Source organism: Rhinatrema bivittatum, chromosome 7 (assembly GCF_901001135.1).
Source record: "Rhinatrema bivittatum chromosome 7, aRhiBiv1.1, whole genome shotgun sequence".
Classification (NCBI taxonomy): Eukaryota; Metazoa; Chordata; class Amphibia; order Gymnophiona; family Rhinatrematidae; genus Rhinatrema; species Rhinatrema bivittatum.
The window spans coordinates 84,378,824-84,402,340 of NC_042621.1; the positions used below are offsets into that span (position 1 = coordinate 84,378,824).

General features: G+C 45.1%; 1 protein-coding gene across 3 annotated transcripts in view; it reads right to left on the reverse strand.

The window, feature by feature from the left end:
* The window catches only part of ESRP2 (epithelial splicing regulatory protein 2), a 226,843-nt gene that overhangs the window by 47,519 nt on the left and 155,807 nt on the right, over nucleotides 1-23,517 (reverse strand). For all 3 annotated transcript variants that reach the window (XM_029608595.1, XM_029608594.1, XM_029608596.1), the window contains exons 12-14: nucleotides 20,655-20,876; nucleotides 16,364-16,562; nucleotides 8,958-9,159 (exon numbers count right to left, since the gene is read on the reverse strand). In XM_029608595.1, coding sequence (XP_029464455.1) covers nucleotides 8,958-9,159; nucleotides 16,364-16,562; nucleotides 20,655-20,876 — 623 coding nt within the window. The remainder of the gene's footprint in view (nucleotides 1-8,957; nucleotides 9,160-16,363; nucleotides 16,563-20,654; nucleotides 20,877-23,517) is intronic.

Here is a 23,517-nt window from a genome sequence, read left to right on the forward strand (position 1 = left end):
TGCAGCACGACTACTTGGTAACCTCAAAAAGTCATATCACATTACTCCAGTACTCAAAGATCTTCACTGGTTACCAAAATTTTATAGAGTACAATACAAAACTCTCTCATACTCATAATGCGTTATATAACAATAAGTCTGACTGGATGGATACAACACTTAACATACATAGAAACATAAAAATGACAGCAGAAGAAGACCAAACTGCCCATCCAGTCTACCCAGCAAGTTTCACACATTTTTTTCTCATGCTTATCTGTTTCTCTTAGCTCTTTGGTTCTATTTCCCTTCCACCTCCACCATTAATGTAGAGAGCAGTGATGGAGCTGCATCCAAGTGAAATATCAAGCTTGATTAGTTAGGGGTAGTAACCACCGCAATAAGCAAGCTACACCCATGCTTATTTGTTTTACCCAGACTATGTTATTCAGCCCTTATTGTTGTGACATGCCTCATTCTATGACGTCACCTCCTTCTGTGACATCAGATGCTGGGGGAATGTAAACCCGGCGTCTCCTAGGTTTCCTTGCCTTTGCAACACAGTTACTAAGATAGCTGCTTGCCTGTTAGCCTGCTTGCCTGCCACCACTCTACCTGCTTGCCTGCCAGTTTGCCTGCCTGCCTGTCAGTCTACCTGCCTGCCTGCTGACCTGAACTGCCTCCTGACAGTCTTCCATCAACGGTCGGCCCAAGGATCCACTACTAGATTTACAACAGTTTGCAAAGGCCATGGATCCGGCAGACCTCGCTAGCCTTCAAGCCATTCCCGGACTGGCTCAACGGCTAGTACAGCAGCAACAGGTCTTGGACAACCTGGCTGTCACTGTGGAGCAACTGGCCGCTCGGATGGATGCTGGTCCGCCAGCACCAGACCCGGTTCCGGCTCCGGTGATGACCCTTCACACTCTTACGCAACTCCCTGCGCCAGCACGGTACGCGGGAGACTCCAAGGCTTGCAGAGGCTTTCTGAACCAATGCTTCGTAAGGTTCGCTCTCCTGTCCAACCAGTTCCCCTCGGATGCCGTCAAGGTGGCCTACATCTTCTCACTGCTGGACGGTCGGGCTCTGAACTGGGCATCTCCTATGTGGGAGAAGAAAGATCCGGCTCTGAACAACTTGAATATCTTCGTAGCTGATTTCAAGGCAGCCTTTGATGAACCAGCTCGCCAGACCTCCGCAACCTCCGAATTGCTCCAACTCAGGCAGGGAATTCGGCCCCTGGCTGATTATGCTTTGGAGTTCCGTACCCTCGCACTGGAGGTTGGATGGCGGGACGACGCCCTCCGTGGAATCTTCTTAGAGTGACTTGCTGCAAGGATAAAAGACGAATTGGCGGCTTGAGACCTTCCGGAGGACCTCAATGCTCTCATCGAACTGGCTGGCCGCATCGATCGCCACCTTCAGCAGAGTGCCAAAGAGGGGCGTTCTCTCCGTCGTTTAGTTCCGCTGGCTCCAACCTCTCCTCGCCCATTTCCATCGGGCCCACGGGGGGCTAGCACGTCCACGGAAGCCACATCCGAGGAGCCCATGCAGCTGGGAAGAGCGTCCCTGACACCTGAAGAAAGGCGGTGCCGCCGTAGTATGGGTTTGTGCCTGTACTGCGGGGGCAAAGGTCACTTCCTCGCTCAGTGCAAAGAGCGAGCGGGAAACTCCCGCGCCTAGGAGTTAGGGAGGAGTGCCTCCTGGGTTGTTTGAATGCTGCTCCTCTATGTACCGTTTCTATAACCCTCAGATATCCCGGAGGGTCTTTCAAGACTCAGGCATTCATTGACTCTGGGGCAGGAGGGAACTTCATCGCTGCCAATCTTGTACATCAGCTCCGCCTGGCCACACAATCCCGGGAGCCTCCTTTACGGATTACTTCCATACAAGGTACCTGCCTGCCTGGCCACATTTTACCGAGACTGCACCACTGATCATGCAGACTGGGATCCTACATTTTGAGGAGATCTCGTTTTTGGTTCTGGAAAACTCAGTTCATCCGGTGGTCCTCGGCCTACCCTGGCTCCAGCAGCACTCTCCAGTGATCCAATGGAGCGATTTGCAAATTACCCAATGGAGTCCTCACTGCGTCAAATCTTGTATCAAGTCTCTACCAGTCCAGCACATTCCTTTGGCTCACACCGGCGTCACCCTTCCCAGTCATTATGCGGACTACACGGATGTATTTTCTAAGGAAAAAGCAGAACTTTTGCCCCAACATAGTCCTTTCGATTGCGCCATCGAACTGGTGTCTGGGGCAACTCCTCCCCGAGGCAGGGTGTATCCACTATCACAACCTGAAACCAAACCAATGTCTGAATACATTGCTGAGAACCTCGCCAAGGGCTTTATCCGACCTTCAACGTCACCCGCAGGGGCGGGATTCTTCTTAGTGGCAAAAAAGGACGGGTCCTTGAGACCATGCATAGACTATCGGGGATTAAATGCCATTACTAAAAAGAACCGCTATCCGCTTCCGCTAATTCCAGAATTATTGGATAAACTCCAGGGAGCCCGAGTATTTACCAAGTTGGACTTAAGGGGGGGTGTACAATTTGGTGCGTATCCGTCCCGGGGACGAGTGGAAGACAGCGTTCAACACCCGGAACGGGCACTACGAGTACTTTGTTATGCCTTTCGGTTTGTGTAACGCTCCTGCGGTGTTCCAGCACCTCATGAATGAGGTCCTCCACGAACTGCTGAACTCTTGTGTGATAGTCTACCTTGATGTCCTCGTCTACTCACAGAATTTGACCTCTCATAGGCAACAAGTTCGGCAAGTGCTCCAAATTCTTCGTAATCACCACCTATATGCTAAACTGGAGAAGTGTCTCTTCGAACAGGAGTCGCTGCCTTTTCTTGGGTACATCGTTTCAGCTACGGGTTTCCTCATGGATCCAAGTAAAGTGTCCGCCATTAAGAATTGGCCCCAACCAGTAGGCCTGAAGGCTTTGCAGCGTTTTTTAGGATTTGCCAATTTCTACAGGCATTTTATACCGCAATACTCCCGACTGGTCGCACCTCTGACCGCCTTAACCAAAAAGGGGGCCGACACGCGCGTTTGGTCAGCCGAGGCATGTAAGGCCTTCAAGGATTTAAAGGAGGCCTTCCTGTTGGACACTTGTTTGCGCCATCCGGATCCGTCAAGGCCCTTCTTTGTGGAGGTTGATGCCTCCAATATAGCTGTGGGGGCAGTACTGTCTCAAAGCTCCGACTCCGGGCATTTGTTGCCTTGCTCCTACTTCTCAAGGAGGTTTACGCCAGCCGAAGGTAATTACGGTATAGGAGACAAGGAACTGCTTGCCATTAAGTTGGCACTTGAAGAATGGAGACAGTGGCTGGAGGGAGCCGCTCACCCCATCACGATCTATACTGACCATAAGAACCTGGAGTTCCTTAGCCAAGCTCAACGACTCAACCCAAGGCAAGCACGATGGTCGCTATTCTTTAGTCGCTTCGATTTTACCCTCAAATATCGTCCAGCATCTAAGAATGTGCGAGCGGGATGCGCTCTCTCTGAATGCCATCATGGATGAAAAGGAGGAACCCCTTCAACATGTTATCGACCCAGCAAAGATCGAACTAGCCAGCACCACAATCTCTACACAGGGCAGAATAGTTGTTCCACATAAAGACCGGAAGAAAGTCCTGCAATGGGCCCACGATTCCCTCATTGGAGGCCACGCCGGCAGAAGGAGGACGCTCGATCTATTGAACCGTCATTATTGGTGGCCCCGAGTCCGGCAGGATGTGCGACTTTACGTAGACTCGTGCCCAGTATGTGCCCGACAGAAGCCTCTCGGCGGCCGACCCTGGGGTCTTCTACAACCTCTTCCAATACCTACAGAACCATGGACTCACATTGCCACAGACTTCGTGGTGGACTTGCCTCCTTCCGAGGGTAACACAGTAATCTGGGTCACCGTAGACCGGTTTTCTAAGATGGTACATTTGGTACCATTACCTAAGCTTCCATCTGCACCAGAGCTAGCACTTCTTTTCATGCAACATATCTTCCGGGCCCACAGCCTTCCACAGAGCATTGTCTCTGATCGGGGACCCCAATCACAGCCCGGTATTGGCGTGCCCTCTGCAAAAAGTTTGGGATACAACTGAACTTGTCTACCGCTTTCCACCCACAGTCTAACGGGCAAACTGAGCGGATGAACCGTTCTCTCAAGACGTTTCTCCAAAGCTTCAGTTCGCAAAGAAAGGACAACTGGGTCTCCCTCCTTCCCTGGGCTGAATTCGCCTATAATAACCACACTCACTCGGCTACTGGGCAATCTCCCTTTCAAACGGTCTTCAGACGCCACCTCAGGACACCCGTCCCGGTACCTATCGATGTCGCTTCACTGGCGGTCCAGACAGTGGCTACCCAACTTCACGATCTCTGGAGAGCCCTTCAGCGACGTCTCACCTCTGCAGCAAAGAAAGCACAAAGCTGTGCAAACCGCCAGTGACGTGCTGCTCCAACACTTCTACCCGGTACTAAAGTATGGTTAAGTACCAAGAATCTCCATTTAGCTGGACAATCACGTAAGTTGGCATCCAGATACTGCGGCCCTTTCCAGGTGGCAGAACGAGTTTGTCTGGTGTCCTATAGACTTCGTCTGCCATCCTCCATGCGAATCCACAACGTATTTCATGTGTCGTTGTTGAAACCAGTGATATTCTCCCATTTCCATCGGCTTACGCCGGATGCGATCTCCACCTCCCCGAACGAAGATCCTGTTTACCAAGTACGGGAAGTACGGGATGTACGCTTCCACAACCGCCGATGGGAGTATCTATTGGCCTGGGAGGGCTGCGGCTCTGAGGAGGACTCTTGGGAACCTGCCCGAAATATACTGGACAAGTCCCTATTAACCCAGTTCCATCATGACAATCCCAATAAACCCGGACCCTTGAGGAGGGGGCGTACTGTTGTGACACGCCTCATTCTATGACATCACCTCCTTCTGTGACATCAGATGCTGGGGGGGAATGTAAACCCGGCGTCTCCTAGGTTTCCTTGCCTTTGCAACACAGTCACCAAGATAGCTGCTTGCCTGTTAGCCTGCCTGCCACCACTCTACCTGCTTGCCTGCCAGTCTACCTGCCTGCCTGCTGACCTGAACTGCCTCCTGACAGTCTTCCATCAACTGTCGGCCCAAGGATCCACTACTGGATTTACAACACTTATTGGTTGTTTTTCTTCTCCCCTGCCGTTGAAGCAGAGAGCTATGCTGGATATGCGTGAAGTATCAGTTTTTCTTCTTCCCTGCCATTGAAGCAGAGAGCTATGCTGGATATGCGTGAAGTATCAGATTTTCTTCTCCCCTGCCGTTGAAGCACTTTTTTCAAACCTCAAGAAGAACTTTACGCTCCACAAATGTCTCCTTGAAACCCCATCTCCTAAAATATCCCATCTCATTTCAACAAGACAACGTGCTTTTTTAACAATCGGCCCGATATTATGGAACTCCCTTCCAATCGAATTAAGACTTGAATCTTCTTCACAAACATTTAAGAATTAAAAAAAAACTTTGCTTTTTCTAAAAGCTTTTTCAACATGTTAACAATTATTTCCTAATCTCACTTTAATTATTTTTTCTCTCTCTCTCTTTTCTGTCTTCTTTAATTTTTCATTTATTTTGTATAATATTTTTCCTTCTACTTTTCACATTGTATTTCTCTATTATCTTTATTATATGTGAATCGATGTGATGGCTTTTGTTGAATATCTGTATACAAAAAACAAATAAATAAAAATAAATAAATAAGGCACAGCATTCGATGATAGAGGTCAAGCCCTTGTAGGGAACATAAGGCCTGGACAGACAGGCACAGCATTAGAGGTCAAGCCCTTATAGGGACATAAGGCCTTGATGTACAGGCACAGCATTTGAGGTCAAGCCCTCGTAGGGGCGTAAAGCCTGGATGGACAGGCAGGCACAGCATTCAAGGATAGAGGTCAAGCCCTCATAGGGACACCAGATTTCTATAGTACTAGAAACATTACTGTTGTCACCTAAGAAAGAACTGCTGCCTGCCCCTGCCTCAGCAGAATTGCTTACCTGTAACAGGTGTTCTCACAGGACAGCAGGATGTTAGTCCTCCCATATGGGTGACATCATCAGGATGGAGCCCAATCATGGAACACTTTTGTCAAAGTTTCCAGAACTTTGACTAGCACCTAATGGGCATGCCCAGCATGGCACCAACCCTGCAGCCAGCAGGGGTTCCCCCTTTAGTCTCGTCTTATAGTAAAAAGTACATGTGAAAAATAAAATAAATCATAAGCAAACCCAACACCACAGGGTGGCAGGCGGGTTTCATGAGGACTAAAATCCTGCTGTCCTGTGAGAACACCTGTTACAGGTAAGCAACTCTGCTTTCTCACAGAACAAGCAGGAAGGTAATCCTCACATATGGGTGAGTACCGAGCTGAGGATGCCCGGGCGATGCACCAAATGTACCCAAAGAAATGTAACAGGCACAAGAACTGGGGTGGAATTTGGTAGAGGGCATCCTGAACCCTACTGGGGTGGTGGAAGGATGTTGATACCTCAGTTCGCAAATAAGTTGCGTAGCACAGACTGGCCGAAGATGGAATCTTGTCTGCCAGCCTTGTCTAAACAATAATTGTTCAGAGTAGTTAAATCACAAGCAGATTGTGATAAATTGCAGGAAGACCTTGTGAGACTGGAAAATTGGGCATCCAAATGGCAGATGAAATTTAATGTGGATAAGTGCAAGGTGATGCATATAGGGAAAAATAACCCATGCTATAATTACACAATGTTGGGTTCCATATTAGGTGCTACAACCCAAGAAAGATCTAGGTGTCATAGTGGATAACACATTGAAATCATCGGTTCAGTGTGCTGCGGCAGTCAAAAAAGCAAACAGAATGTTGGGAATTATTAGAAAGGGAATGGTGAATAAAATGGAAAATGTCATAATGCCTCTGTATCGCTCCATGGTGAGACCCCACCTTGAATACTGTGTACATTTCTGGTCGCCGATCTCAGAAAAGATATAATTGCGATGGAGAAGGTATAGAGTAGGGCAATCAAAATGATAAGGGGAATGGAACAGCTCCCCTATGAGGAAAGACTAAAGAGGTTAGGACTTTTCAGCTTGGAGAAGAGACGGCTGAGGGGGATATGATAGAGGTGTTTAAAATCATGAGAGGTCGAGAACGGGTAGATGTGAATCTGTTATTTACTCTTTCAGATAGTAGAAAGACTAGGGGGGGGCACTCCATGAAGTTAGCATGTGGCACATTTAAAACTAATCGGAGAAAATTCTCTCCGACTCAATGCACAATAAAGCTCTGGAATTTGTTGCCAGAGGATGTGGTTAGTGCAGTTAGTGTAGCTGGGTTCAAAAAAGGTTTGGATAAGTTCTTGGAGGAGAAGTCCATTACCTGCTATTAATTAAGTTGACTTAGAGAATAGCCACTGCCATTAGCAATGGTAACATGGAATAGACTTAGTGTTTGGGTACTTGCCAGGTTCTTATGGCCTGGATTGACCATTATTGAAAACAGGATGCTGGTCTGACCCAGTATGGCATGTTCTTATGACTTTGGGGACAAAAGGCAAGGAAATAAACCTTCTCTGCTAAATTATTCTGTGTGAAGTCTAGATTACTTAACTCAATCTCTTAAGAGGGTGATCCAGCCATGTGCTCCTGGGCCTGGATATCTCTGGAAAGGAAATCTCTCAGTCTCTCACCTCCTGGGTCCTCTGTTCCTTGTTGGGATTTTAAATGTAACTCCGCTATGACGCAGGAACAGCTATCTGTCTCTCTATTTCTTCAGAATTCAGACTTCTCTCTCTCAATATTAGCTCTTCAGAAGAACTGACTGCAGGGCTGCCAGATGCAGTACTCTTGGCCATCCCTGGCTTACAGACAAGGAGCCAGCCAAATTGCACCTTTTCTACCTTTAATAGTCTCTCAGTATTTTTGTGGCTTCCTCCTCTGCTGGCTATGTAGTGCTGTTCTCTGGGCAGGCTAAACAGTACAGCCCTTTTTCCAAACTTGTTAACACTGAGTGGTGGATTCTGGTTCTTGCAGAACATTGTAATTCACAGGGACGCATACAGGGGGTTTTAACATATTTTTATATTCCTTCACCTTGGCTATGGCAGCTTTGCAGCGTTAAAAACCCCTTTTTGACAGGTCCAAAACACATCATTCAGATCCAGACACACCTCAGTCAACATTGTAAAGCTCCAACACATAAACTTGTGTGGGCAGGAACCTGGTTTATAGTCGTTTACTATGTATGCAATATGTATAGTTATGGTTTATCATATTAACTGAATTACATCTGCCTGCATTCTTAAATTTGGGAGTGATCTTCTAAACTACCTTTACAATAGGCAAGGATCAGGAATGAAAGAAAAGGTACATTAAGTATTACAAAGTCACAGATTTATTGAAGAGTCAAATATGTAAACAGATTGAATTGCATGACAATTTGTAAATAGTCATTTTCACTATTCCCCATCAATTGTTAGTAAAGGTAAGTTGGAAATCACAATCAGCTGCCAGCATTACTGTTATTGTATGCAAAGAGTCTTAACACTCAAGGCCTTGGAGATGAGTCTGCTCCCAACGGGGAATCTTGGAACTAGTCTAGGAAGTTTGGATGATTTAAGTTCTTGAAATGGAGAGTGGCCCATGAACTCCTCAAAAGATCCTCTGCCCTAGGGTTACAATACAATTAAAATGTGTGCACAACTGTGTTGGCAGACGCTCGCCTCTCTTCCTGGCCCCTGGATGCAACTAATGGCTGTCTGCCCCTGCATAGACGTAGCCAGCCAAATTGTGCCTTTTCTGCTTTAAATGGTCTCCCAACATTCCTTATGTAGTGATATTATGGGTAAACAATGGTCTTAAAAGAGGGCTCATCAAAACAGCAGGTCTATCATGTCTCACAAAAACACAATAGAAGAATTTGTAAGGCCATAAACATTTACCTAGGATAGTAAGCTGTGTAGTTCATATAGAGCTGAGTGGCTTGAGCTGGGTAGTAGGCAACTGCTGGAGGTGCTGTGGCAGAGGCCTGGTGGTTCCTCGTTGAAGATAACAAGGCAGGTGACTGGTAAAGTGCTGCAGCGGCTTCTGCTGGGAAGACGGCAGTTGCTGCTTGAAAGGCAGCATAGGCTGGAGGAGAAAGACCTAAAGATAAATCAAATACAAGTTAACGAGACTAGTGCTTGGCCGAGTAGAGATCCATGAAGAGCTATATCTATGAGGTCCACCTCCAAGGCGACAAAGAAGAGCAGCAGAGTGTCCCATGGGAAGCAGGAATCCATAAGTTCTGATATTAAAGCACTTTGAGGAGCTCTCTTTACCCCACACGTCCTTTTATTCCCATGCCTATTCAGTCCCTCCTCCCCAGACAGAACTGTTTATTGGCAGCAGTAGCAGTCACCATTACTCAGCATGTCCCGATCTCACAACCCTGAACCTATCTTAGTAAAGCCGCAGGACCACGCCATTCAAGTCCTCCGTTTTTACTTCTGTGAGGGGGAAAGGCAGAGTTTCCCCATACCCTCAGATCCAAGTTCTAATTACTTGGAAAGAAAAGCAAAATTTGGAAACTGCCTAATCCACCGATGTTATATATTCTTAAATGCTGCGATAAGCAAGCCTTCGGTGATTGTAAGTTAAAATCACTGCATATGTTTCCCATTCATAATGCCTAACCCATGTAAACATGTTTTCCCTTCTACATTCTTAGGTGTTCTCATACTTTTCTACCAAAACATTCACTCAAACCAAAATTTTAGCTATAGGCAATTCCACAGCAGAGCCCAGAAAAAAAAAAAAAATCAAACAATAGTACACCTACAAAAGGTGAAATTACCACTTACCTGATAATTTCCTTTTTCTTGACACAGTCAGACCGGCCTGGACAAGTGAGTTATGCACATCGACCAGCAGATGAAGAGAGAGAACAGGCTCACTGATGCCACTGCTTATATACGTCTGAATTTACAAACGCCTGCCGGTATTCCTGTATCAAGCCAACGTTAATAGAACCATAATAGCTATTATAATTACATTTATCATTACCATAGCCATTCCTTTTAAAACGAGTGCACTTCCAGAACAAAACTAAGGAAGAAGCAACAAATGAAGAGTGTCCAACAGCACCTGTGGCAAAGCATGGGAAGCCACAATACTTTCAAGGAGAGGAAATTGTCAGAAAAGCAGTAATTTCACATTCCTCTTCATCCAGTCAGACGAGTCCGGACAATTGGTATGTTCCCAAGCTACTCCCTAATAGGGTGTGACACTGCCCAAGCCTGCCGCACAACTGCTACCTTTGCAGCCTGACAGTCAGTCTGCAACATACAAAAAGGAATGTAATATAGAGCAAGGTACTGCTCCAAAGATCTCCAAGAGATCAATTACATCTATGCCCACAAAGAAACTGGACCTTGTGCAACAACCCTGAACCTAGTTCAGCAATGGAGTACCAGACTCCATATAAACCTCTTTAAACCAGCAGGCCAGCATAACTCTAGTGGCCACCCCACTATACAGAACAAAATCAGATCGCTAGGAAGAAAGAAAAAGCTAGCAATCACGTGATTTTGTAAGTTATGCCCCCTTATGTCAAAGGCACGTGCATTCCTCCAAAAGCATCAAGCCCTTAAACAGAGCAGAACCTTGACTGGTTAAAACGGAAGTCTAAAACTGCTTTCAGTGGAAAGGAAGGAACCACAGAAAGTTGAAAACCACAAGAAATTGTGTATTAGTAGGAAGAGCATCTTCAGAGCAAGCCGTTTAGTGGAATTAGCCTTAAAAGGAGCACACTATGTTCCCACCAAGACCGACAAAACTACTTTCTGGTCCGTGGTGGAACCGGAATCCTTAAGAAAATTGTAATATGCTTAGTACTTTCCAAACTCGAGAGATATCCAGATAAAGCAGCCTGTCTTGCATGCACTCTAACAAGAGAGAGCCACCCTCTATACCAGGATCAGGACCACTTTTAGAGCCAATCCCTTAGAAAGGCCTTCTCACAAATATCCAGAATCAAGGGGCCAATGCACTTCCAGGAGAATCGTGCAGCCCAGAACACCAATACTCAAAAAAACTCCTTAATATACAGAGGCCAAGGTAGAAGAAAATGTTCTAATCATCAGGAGGGTAGCCACCATGGCCTGAGAACAGTTATTCCTCACTAAATGTGACCTTTAAGGGCCAAACGGTAAGAAAACATTGATCTGGATTCTAGCAAAACCTCAGACCCCCAGCATAGGATCACCTTGTGAGGTGGAAGCATAGAAGACTGCTGCACAGTTCCTTGAAAAACCAGTATGTAAGGTGATTGAAAACTGGTTTTGAAAAGCAGATGAGAATCCATCACAAACCCAGCAATAACTGAAGCCCTCGCTGAGAGGTACAAAGCTGTCCTGAAACGACTTTACTCTAATCAGCTAATCATCCAAAGAAGGGTACAGCAAAAAAACCTTTGTTTTGCAACACTGCAGTCAATACCACCATTGCCTTGGAAAAGGTTCTTGGTTCTGTCACTAGTCCTAACAGCAGCGCCTGAAACTGAAAATGGTGCGACATAACTCTGCAATCTGCTGAAACAGCAATGATCATTCCAGACTGGAAAATGAAAACACACACCGGTTAGATCCAAAGCAGTAAGTCAGACACTTCCCTTTGTGAACTGTCCTGCTCTTAATGCCAGAGGATGTGGTTAGTGCAATTAGTTTAGCAGGGTTTAAAAAAGGATTGGATAAGTTCTTGGAGGAGAAGTCCATTACCTGCTATTAAGTTCACTTAGAGAATAGCCACTGCCATTAGCAATGGTAACATGGAATAGACTTAGTTTTTGGGTACTTGCCAGGTTCTTATGGCCTGGTTTTGGCCTCTGTTGGAAACAGGATGCTGGGCTTGATGGACCCTTGGTCTGACCCAGTATGGCATGTTCTTATGGCTTCCATCCTGTAGCAGGCTACCTTCAAGAAGTCAGGGACCACCATAGAAATAAAATAAAAGGAGAAAATGGAGTATCCTCGCCTTTCCTGGCCTCCTGGAACATGAAGCGTGCCATTCACTTTGAGAAGCCACTGTCTATCTTTGCATGGTCAAACATGAGACATCATAAAGGCAGCAGAATTAGAAAGGGCGAACTGTAGAATATAACCCAGGACCCATTGGTCAGCTGTGATTTGGGCCCACCTGTCTCTGTAACTTGAGATAGGACCCCCAAGCACTCATTGCTTTGCTCTGGAGGAATCCCCTTATCTTTCATAGCTGGAAAGGAAAATGACACTGTGTCGGACGCTTAGTTCAATCCTTCAGGAGACATGGGGACCTTAGAGTTGTCTCCAGTTCTTCACCCAACATATGCTGACACTGAAAGAGCTGCCTAGCAAAGCAGTCAGAGAGACTGCTGATCAGAGGCACCTCTAGAGAAACCGCTGAACCATTATCATGCACTCTACCCCTTTGGCCGAGGAGCACTAGAGAGCATATCAATCCCAGCTAGACACACAGTCCCTAGCACCTCAGATCTGCTGCAATACAACCACGATAAAAAAAAAAAAAATGCACAAAGTCCTAATGCTGTCTTTGTTTTTGCACAAGATGTCCACCCTAGAAAAATGAAATTTCTCTTTCTCCTCTGGATCCAAGCAGGTCCTTCACAAACTTAACGGAGTCCTCTGGGAACAAGAAGTTCTGCCACTTGCTAGCAGACCTAAACAAGCTGAAAATTAAAGATAAGCCTTATCCATGGAGGAAACCATGGCAGCAATATCCACTCCTTTCTGGGAACATCCTATCTTTGATTCTTTTGATTCTTCTGTTTATTCTTTGATTTTATTTTTTATTTTTATTTTACTCTTGATTTTATTCTTTGATTTTATTCTAACTTTGATTCTTCTGTTTATATAAAAGTTGTTTTCTGTTGCAGTTTTCCCAGTTCGATGTAAACCGATCTGATATGGTCTTTTAACCATGAAGGTCGGTATAGAAAAGTGCTAAATAAATAAAATCCTTGCCCAGTTCTGGGAATCAGCTGAAACCAGCCAGAGAAGCCAGAGAAAATTTGCCAGGGATGCAGCTGATCCAGAACTAGGGAGTGCATATTAAGGAGTAGTAGTGTTCTGTGCAGAGAGGCACACGAGGGAGTGCACATTAAGGGGCAGTAGTATTCTGTGCAGAGAGGCACACGAGGGAGTGCACATTAAGGGGCAGTAGTGTTCTGTGCAGAGAGGCACACGAGGGAGTGCACATTAAGGGGCAGTAGTGTTCTGTGCAGAGAGGCACACGAGGGAGTGCACATTAAGGGGCAGTAGTGTTCTGTGCAGAGAGGCACACTAGGAAGTGCACATTAAGGGGCAGTAGTGTTCTGTGCAGAGAGGCACACGAGGGAGTGCACATTAAGGAGTAGTAGTGTTCTGTGCAGAGAGGCACATTAGGGAGTGCACATTAAGGAGTAGTAGTGTTCTGTGCAGAGAGGCACACGAGGGAGTGCACATTAAGGGGCAGTAGTGTTCTGTGCAGAGAGGCACACGAGGGAGTGCACATTAAGGGGCAGTAGTGTTCTGTGCAGAGAGGCACACGAGGGAGTGCACATTAAGGAGTAGTAGTGTTCTGTGCAGAGAGGCACACGAGGGAGTGCACATTAAGGGGCAGTAGTATTCTGTGCAGAGAGGCACACGAGGGAGTGCACATTAAGGAGTAGTAGTGTTCTGTGCAGAGAGGCACATTAGGGAGTGCACATTAAGGAGTAGTAGTGTTCTGTGCAGAGAGGCACACGAGGGAGTGCACATTAAGGGGCAGTAGTGTTCTGTGCAGAGAGGCACACGAGGGAGTGCACATTAAGGAGTAGTAGTGTTCTGTGCAGAGAGGCACACGAGGGAGTGCACATTAAGGGGCAGTAGTATTCTGTGCAGAGAGGCACACGAGGGAGTGCACATTAAGGAGCAGTAGTGTTCTGTGCAGAGAGGCACACTAGGGAGTACACATTAAGGAGTAGTAGTGTTCTGTGCAGAGAGACACACGAGGGAGTGCACATTAAGGGGCAGTAGTGTTCTGTGCAGAGAGGCACACGAGGGAGTGCACATTAAGGGGCAGTAGTGTTCTGTGCAGAGAGGCACACGAGGGAGTGCACATTAAGGGGCAGTAGTGTTCTGTGCAGAGAGGCACACGAGGGAGTGCACATTAAGGGGCAGTAGTGTTCTGTGCAGAGAGGCACACGAGGGAGTGCACATTAAGGGGCAGTAGTGTTCTGTGCAGAGAGGCACACTAGGAAGTGCACATTAAGGGGCAATAGTATTCTGTGCAGAGAGGCACACGAGGGAGTGCACATTAAGGGGCAGTAGTGTTCTGTGCAGAGAGGCAAACGAGGGAATGCACATTAAGGGGCAGTAGTATTCTGTGCAGAGAGGCACACGAGGGAGTGCTATTGATCCTTTCAGTAACTGAAATGACCATGACAAAGACAACTGTGGTGCTTGCATTCTTTGGCAACCCTGAAATAATTGGGGGAGCAGGTAGTCAGCAAAGCTACCCCCCACCCCTTTTTTTAGTGAATAGCCAAATGGCATTTCAATCCAGGTTGACTGTCCTCCAATACAGTTTATTCAAAGCCGTCCTTGTCGGGGGAATATCAACCTGCATTACAGGCTTTACTTTTGAAATGCTATTTGGCTATTGTTGTTGACAAGTGAATTTGTCACCATTCCCCAGCGCCAGGAAGAAGCATGCGACATGGGATGAGGCCTATTGTAAGACAGACAGACAGACACTATAGAAGTGGAAGCCACCACAAAATCTGAAAATAGACCTCTCTGGGCTCAGGCAATCGTGGTGGATTTAGGAACCATCACAGCATTTAAAAAGCTCTCTTTGGGCTCAGGGCAGAAGGGCCGTACCCTCCATCAGTGCCCTGCTGAAACCTGGGCTCTGGCAGGACAACCTCACCTCAACGTGGTCTCAGCAAGTTATCATCCCTCAGTGGCGGGCCTGAGCTTCACAGCAATCCCGGCAATATCTACTATTTTCTTCAGACTAGATGCCGAGCACAGCACGGTTCTGCTGCATGTTGTGCTCCCCATGGACCCCAACAAATTAATAAAGGGACATCAAGTCGCTGACCAGAGCCTGCTGTTTTCACGTGATTTCAAAATTGCCACCCGTGCTCCTCCCCAACTGTCACTTGCAGCCCCGCTGGGGGGGGGGGAGAAAAAAAAAGAAAAAAGCATTGCCTGTGTCGGAGCCCCCGCTGAAAAGCTGAGGAGATTTACCAGCACCGTTTCATCCCTCCGGAGCATTCAAAGCCCACCCTCAGATGCACTAAGTCAAGTCTGCATACTGTGCATTCCCCCACATATCACTCTCCCCAGTCCACATACACAGCCAGGATTTGTCTACTGCCCAGGCACAGGGGAGCCCCGCTTTTCAGTTGCCACAATCCTCTGGCTACTGAGGAGCTGGCAATCCCCTTTTGTTTTGCTTTTTTAAACTTTACTGCCACAGCCAGAAACAAGTTCAAAACTTTATAGGAGAAGCAGCAAACATATCCTGAAAGTAAGGAAGGCAGGAAGGAAAAGATGAGAGAGGAAAAACTTTCAGCCTCTCTGGAACCCCCTTGGTCCTGGAATAAACCACTGAAGGAGGAAGCATAAGACTATGGACCTGAATTGGCTTTTAATACTTGAGAGTAGTGCAGAAAGGGAGGATGGGGGAGGAGAGAGGGGGAATTATTCACACAGGTACCCTCTTGTCTCCAGTGGTGCTCCACTGAGGGAGGGAGAATTTGTCTCTCCCCTCAGAAGTTGTCTACCAGAATTTTTCTGTTCTCTGGTCTAATCAGGCATTAACTCCCAGTAGAAGAAGATGGAGAATGCTAGTAGGCTGGTGTAAGCATGGAGATATGTAAAGAACAACAACATTAGCAAGCCTGATCTCTATCGCCATCTGCTGGAGACGGAGAATGCTAGCAGGCTGGTGTAAGCATGGAGATATGTAAGGAATAACATTAGCAAGCCTGATCTCTATCGCCATCTGCTGGAGACGGAGAATGCTAGCAGGCTGGTGTAAGCATGGAGATATGTAAGGAATAACAACATTAGCAAGCCTGATCTCTATCGCCATCTGCTGGAGACGGAGAATGCTAGCAGGCTGGTGTAAGCATGGCGATATGTAAGGAATAACATTAGCAAGCCTGATCTCTATCGTCATCTGCTGGTTGGCGTGCATAACCCACTTGTCTGGACTGGACTGACTGAAGAGGAAGCTGCCAGTACTGAATGATACATTGCTTGGTCAAAATACACCACAAAAATATTCAGTCACCTACCACATTTGAGCCTTTAGCAGCAGAGCAGAAGCTTTGTAGACTTACATGGTAACTTACATGGCGGTGGGGATAAACCACTACGATTTAAAGTGCCACCCATTAAAACAAAGTTCATCTCCTCTCCTGAGCATTGGAAAACCTCCACATAGCGGTCCTTCATCATCTTCTTATGGCATTTCTGGGCTACCAAGTAAGCTCTATCCGACGATTTCATTTGAATAAAAGCATCACCAGATGGTCGACCCTGGATCAGAGTGGAAATAAGAATAAAACAGGAACGTTTCCAGACTATGGGAAATGGCATCAAAGTCAAGACAGTAGCAAAGCTGGTGGCAGAGGCGTACTGAGGGTCTCTGGCCCCCGGAGGCCAATGCATGAGTGCTGCCTCCTGCTTGTGTAAATGCAGTCACACTAATACCAAGCCCAGAAAAGACATGAGCTTCCCTGCCTGCAGACAGACCACCAATACAGAGTTTCCTTTGCCCTTTCCCTCTGCGCTAATGCAAACAAACAAAATCAGCCTCTGGTAAAGAGGCAAGGACTGGGATGTAAAATTTATAAATGTTTCCAAAATCTCCAAGATTTCCATCAGGAAAAAAAAAAAAAAAAAGGAAAAACCATTCCAAATGTGTCCTTTTCCAGACCTGCATACATCACTGCGTGTCCCCTTACCAAACACAGAATAACGGACTACAATTCAGAAAGAGAAACTGAAAACCTCCAACAGGCATATTCTACCTGCACTATAACACTGGCGACATTGTCCCTGCACTATAAAAATAAATATAGAAATATTCAGAGGCACATTTCCCAAAACTGACAGAGAAAATCAAGTACTTGCCACTTCCCATCTGAAATAGAAGCACTAGCAGTGTCACTCACCTACCCTTCCAGTCCCCAGCAGCCTCTCCCCCCTCCAGTCTTATATGCAGTGCAATAATGCAAAACCAGAAACATCACCCTTCCTCATAAAACAAAATCAAGAAACATGAAATCATAAGAAGCCATAATAACAACTCTCTCAAAACAGATGACAAAGAGCATCTAGCAAATAACAATAATGATAAAAAAATATTTAAACATTTAAGAAAATATTTTGAAACAAGGATAAAAAATTTCCTCTTCTCCATATCTGGGAGCTTTTCATTTTCAGTCACCCTAAATTCTTGAGGATTAGTGGAGAGGAAGTGGGAACACAAACTTTCTCTTCTCTCTCTCTCTTACACACTCAACCCTTCTTCTTACTCTATTTTCTCACTCCCCCTCCCTATCATCCCTGTCAGCCTCATTACCCTTCCCGTTGTCACAACATAAGAAATGCCATGCTGAGTCATCAAACCCAGTACCCCATCTCTGACAGTGCCCAATCCAGGCTGCAAGAAGCTGCAGATTCCATAAAGAATTTAAATCTCTTCTTGCACCCCCATCATCCCAAGCAGCCACACGCTCTCTCTCTCTGTATTCTCTATCCTCCTCCTCTCTATTCCCTACCCCAGCACTGACTCTCTAACCCCCTAATCCCGAGCAGTCATCCCTTCTATCCCTCTCATCCTCAGTATCAATCTCTCTCAATGTGTTCCCGCCTTCCATTCCCTCTCCCCATCCTCAGCAGTCTCACACTTCTCCATCTGCAGCATCCCTTCTCTCTCTCAAGTAAATCAATCCCTCTTTCTCCCTCCCTGATCCCTGGTAGTTATTCTTTTTCAGGTCTGGCAGATGTATTGGAACATTTAATCAAATATACAAAAACGACCAGAAGAATCACCAGGTAAATCAAGTAAAAACAGAAGAAAGGTGATCCGCACATGTGAATGGCATAGATCATATATTCTCCTATCTAAAAATCAATTACGCCTCTGTCTTAAGGAGCAATCATATCTGTAACAGCATACAATCAGTCTTTTTCCTCAAAGTACAGTTTTTGTATATTATATTTACATGCACTATGGTGTGAACCAGAAAACCCTGCATAAAATGCCAAAAACATCCTTGTAACACATATGGTATTGGGACTATTGGAATGCATGTTAGGTTTAGGCTTGGTCATCAGAAAGCCATGAGCAAACTAAATAACGATTACGATATAATAAACCTTCCATTCCAAAACAGCACTAACTGCCAGCACACAAGTTACAATTCCTGTCTACGAAAAGGTGATCCTGCAAACTACACCAGGCCCTAACACACTAATAGATCTCTTTTTTGGAAAACAGAACAAGCCAAGCTAATATAGATGCCTACATAGAAATGGAGCACATTTAAAAAAAAAAAAAAAAAAGCTGAGCGCCTAAATTTAGGCCTCTAAATTAGAAGCCCAATTTAGACACCTATTTTCAATCAAATTTAAGCCCCTAAGTTTTTTCAGTTGAAAATGAATACATTTTTAGGAGCCTAAAAGTTAGGAACCTAAATTTAAGGCTGCTATTTATTTTCCTAGATTTATGAACTTAAATTAGGTGCCTAGCTCTGAAAATGAGTGCTAAGATAAGTTTTGTCTCCCCACCCTTACTCAGCTCTTAGAGCCTCCCAATGTTTAGAAGCCTAATGAAATTAAGACCCTAAATTTACTAGGGACTCAGCGCTAGTACATTTTCAAAAGGGCTCCAAAAGTTAGGAGCCTAAACTCTTTGAAAATTGGCCCCATGTTTGCAGAATACTTAACCTTAGTCACACATGCAGAACACAGCGACTCTCACCAAATACAGAACATACACAGTGACTATAAAGTATAAATGGAAAAATGCAGACAAAACTGAACTGGAAACCGCAACAACTCAGACTAAGTAGTACACCAATGGAAAACAGAAACATCACTGTTCCTCAGAAATCAAACAAAAACAAGAAATATAAAGCAATCATACCAGTAAAAGCATAAAAATATTTTTAAAACAGCTGATGCATGGAAAATCATCCAATAATTAAAAACTAATTTTTTTAAATTTTGCAAACACTAATAAGATATTTCACAACAGCATACACATCAAATATATGATTAAAATTAATAAGGTAAAACATTCACTCACTTTCCATACTTGGGGAATTTTTGACTTCCAGTTTCCCTGAGATTGTCAATGGATTAGTGGGAGGATACGGGAAGTGCAGAAACTCTCTCCTCTCAAATATACAGATGTTCAGACAGACACACAAATGCTGGTTCCCTCTCTCTCAGGTGCACACACAAACAGGATCGCTATGTCTCAAACACATACACACATGGGCTCCCTCTCTCTCAGCTGCACACAACTATCTGCTGGCTCCTTCTCTCTCCAGCCCACTAACTCACTCTCCTCCAGTTGGGAAGCCATCACCCGCTGGTTGCGGACCTCCTGTACTTGGACCATAGGGCGGGATCCCCAGAGCTAGTGGGGCCTCCACCTCTCAGCTTGCCAGGCGGAATGGGATCTCCCGGCAACCACAGGCCTCCTGCACTTGGATCCGCACATAAAGGCCCAGGGGTGCACCCCCAACCCATCATGGTAATCCTCATTTATATTAGCTAATTGTACGGGTGAAATGGTGAAAACATTTGCAACAAGATATTTTTATGTACGTATTTATATATGCCACTGGCATTTGAATGCAAAACACCAAGTATGGTGGCTGCCCTAGAAATATTTAGGGAACACTTGCTGATGCCTTCAAATTTACCACTTGAGGTGGCTGCATCACCCTGAAGGCAGGGGAAAGCAGGGCTGGAGCAAGTTTATTAGGCACCCTAAGCAATCCTTACAGCGCTGTCCTCCTCTCTACACCCCCCCCCCCCCCCCAATGGCCCTCACTACACACAATACACTCCTAAAAGTTATATATTTTTCCATGAAAAAAAGACATTCAAAGTACACACTTCTGAGATAAATATAATATATACAGTGATAATTTTACATGTCCTGCTGTGGTGTCAACCAGAAAACCCTACAAAAAAAAGGTAAAAAAAAAAAAAAAGACACCTGGAACAAATATAAATTAGGTCTATTGTAATGGTTGTGTGTGGGCTTTTCCCTTAGAAAGCCCTGAGTAAGCTGGATTACATTAGAATAAACCTCTCATACCAAAACACTAATTGTCAACACTCAAACAGTAAGAGCTCTACCAGTGAAAAGGCAATATAGCAAATATTACAGCAGATCTTAAAAACACCAATTCACGTAACATCCATGTAGCTACAGATCTGTACACAAACTATATTCTAATGGCCTACACCTCACCTTGGTCACACACAAAGGACAGACAGACAGACAGACCAGCACCAAATACACAGTATTCCTTTGTATAACTCATGCCAGTTTTAGGTCTTTATTATCTTTGACATTAACAAATTCATAAAATGCGCACTCACCTGCTGATTTAGGACCATATGAACTCCATGTGGCTTGATATCTACAGTAGAATCACCCATGAAGTCCAAGATGTCGTCTATGGCCGCTGTGTAAGGAAGACCTCTGAGTCGTACACAGTCGCGCGTGTTGCTAGTGGTCATGGGATACGGTGAAGAGATGACTGGAATAATGGGAGCTGGAAGAGTGGGGATCAGCGGCATTGACAAATATCTGTTAAGTACCTGTAGAAAAAGAAACAAGGCAAAGATGATCATAGTTTACATTAGTTTCCAGCTAGTTCTGTTCTATTTAACAGTTCTCAGTCAAACTTCACATTTGTGCAGCATCAGCTAGAGGACCTGATGGTTAGTACCTAACATACTCATCTACTGCTACACTAACTTCTGATTTTAACAGAGGCATCTAACATTTCAGAGCCTTATCAACCCTTTTTGTACAGGATTCCCTTTGAATCTATCTCTGTGTAGGGTAAAGGTGCCTTGAATATATTTGTGTTGATGAGTGAGGTTCCCTGTTGCCAAATTCACCTCTGTGGGTGAAGAGTTTTTGTTAAAATACATTATGTCAGAGTCCAAACTGGCCAGGATTGAGCAACAATTACCAGGTTTATCACCTGCAGTTTCTACTCTTCAAGCACTAATTTGTTTTTGTATCGAAAAAATGAATGTTTAGAGAATATAAAGGCCCTTATTTACCATTTTGAATTTTCCTAAAACTAGATGGATTTCTGCAACTGAGCTTCTTAAATATTTTGTGGCAATACTTAATAGCGAGTTCTAGACAGGGCAGTTTTAAGCATCTAGCAGACCTAGCTAGGATGGACCCCTCCACCATATAACATTTTTGTACAATTATAAACCATGGACTCAGCCTATCCTTGTTAAGACCTAATTAGCTATCTTATTTTAACATCTTTTGTATTTTACCATTTTATTAAAAAATGTTTTTGGCAGTAAGCTAGGCCCCCTCTAAGGCTTTGTGCCCCAGGCAAGTTCCCTATTTGCCCTATGGATAAAACTGCCCTAGATATAGAATTGGGAGCTACATTTTTATTTAATGCAATGATGGTATTTACTTGAATATGATCTAACTTTGTCTTTGCATTATAAAATGTATAAAAGTCAATGAAGACATAAAAAAAACATTGTGTCACTACTTTCCAGTCTTCCTTTATTGTAGGGATTAGCACATCTCACTATGATCCAAATGGAAGCTGAGGAACATAAGATGGAGGTTGCAAAACTGTGCTGAGATTAAACTTGTTATTGCTGGAAAGACTGGACAAACTTCTTCACTGCTATAAGTAACTGGTACAGCCAGATGCGGACTTACCGAGCTCTGTGGCTTTGACCAATTTTGTAGCTAATTGAGAGGTCCATTTTAGTTACCCAGGTGTCATCACAGAGTGATTTCTGCATGCATTTGCCAGCCAGGTGTTCTATCCAGTCACAATATCTACTTTTGGATTCTATGCACAGAAAGAGACTTAAAAGTGACCAGAGACAAAGGACTAAAGTTTTGCTCCAACCTGTAACTTACTGAGTCCACCCTCATACTTCTGCTTATGCCCCTGTGCTGCAAATACACTGCCGTCCTGCTCATCTAAAGTTTGCAGAGCTGTTTGTTCCAGTCCTGCTGTCTCCATATGTGATGTGCAAACCTGTCTCCTACTGAGGGTGCAGCTGGCTGCCTTCATGCTATGTCTAGAGATACTAACCAGCCTGAGACCACACACCCAGTCTATAGTCAAGATAGTCTATAGCAGGGGTGGGCAATTCCAGTCCTCGAGGGCTGCGAACCAGTCGGGTTTTCAGGATATCCCTAATGAATATGCATGAGCGAGATTTGCATGCACTCCACCTCAGGTGTATGCAGATCTATTTCATGCATATTCATTAGGGATATCCTGAAAACCCGAGTGGTTCTCGGCCTTTGAGGACTGGAATTGCCCACCCCTGGTCTATAGGCACAAGCCTATCTAGTATATGCAAGACTGGGCTATTTATTATCTTAAGCTGGGTATTTAGCTTACAAATGTGTACTTATGAAGTGCGAGTTGGAACAAAAATTGGTACAGATTATTTTAAAATCTGCTTGGACGAATGATGGTTCGCTTACAGGCAATGGGTAGACCTGGACAAGGATTTTTGGAGGAGAGGGGGTGGGTTAGGTTTCTGGCGGGAAGGCTTTCAGGAATAGCCATGTTATGAGGTGTTTTTTGAAGGTTTGAGTTGAGGGTTCTGTTCGGAGATGGGGAGGAAAGTGGGCCCGGCTACTGATATGGCTCGTTTTCTGATTAAGGTAAGGTATACTGCTTTGGGGGTGGGAATGGTGAGGAGGCCAGAGTCCGTGGCTCAGAGGCTTCTTTGTGGGGTGTAGTAATTCGGTGTTTAACCAGTCCATCTTCTTGTTGATCATTTTTTTGTGAAGGAGGGTTAGTGTTTTGTATCGTATTCTGTGGAAGATGGGTAGCCAGTGCAGGTCTGAGAATAGGGGTGATGTGGTCACCTTTTCTGCTGTTGGAGATGGATCTGGCGGCGGGATTTTGTAGTATCTGCAGGGGTCTGAGGGTGGACTTGGGGAGGCCGTGGAGGAGTGACTTGCAATATTCTAGTTTAGAAAAGAGAAGTGTTTGTAGGACGGTTCAATAGTCTTGGGAGTGAAGGAGGGGTTTGAGTTTTGTTTTTTTTTAAGGTTTGTAATTTAAAGAATCCATCTTTGATTACTGTGGAAATGAGTTGCTTGAGGTTCAGTTCATGTTCAATTGTTATTCCAAGGTTTTTTGCAGCATGTAATATCTGGGTCCTCAGATGGTTAGGTGTGGGGTTGATGGAGAGGGGTGTGTTGTGGTTGCTCGTTATG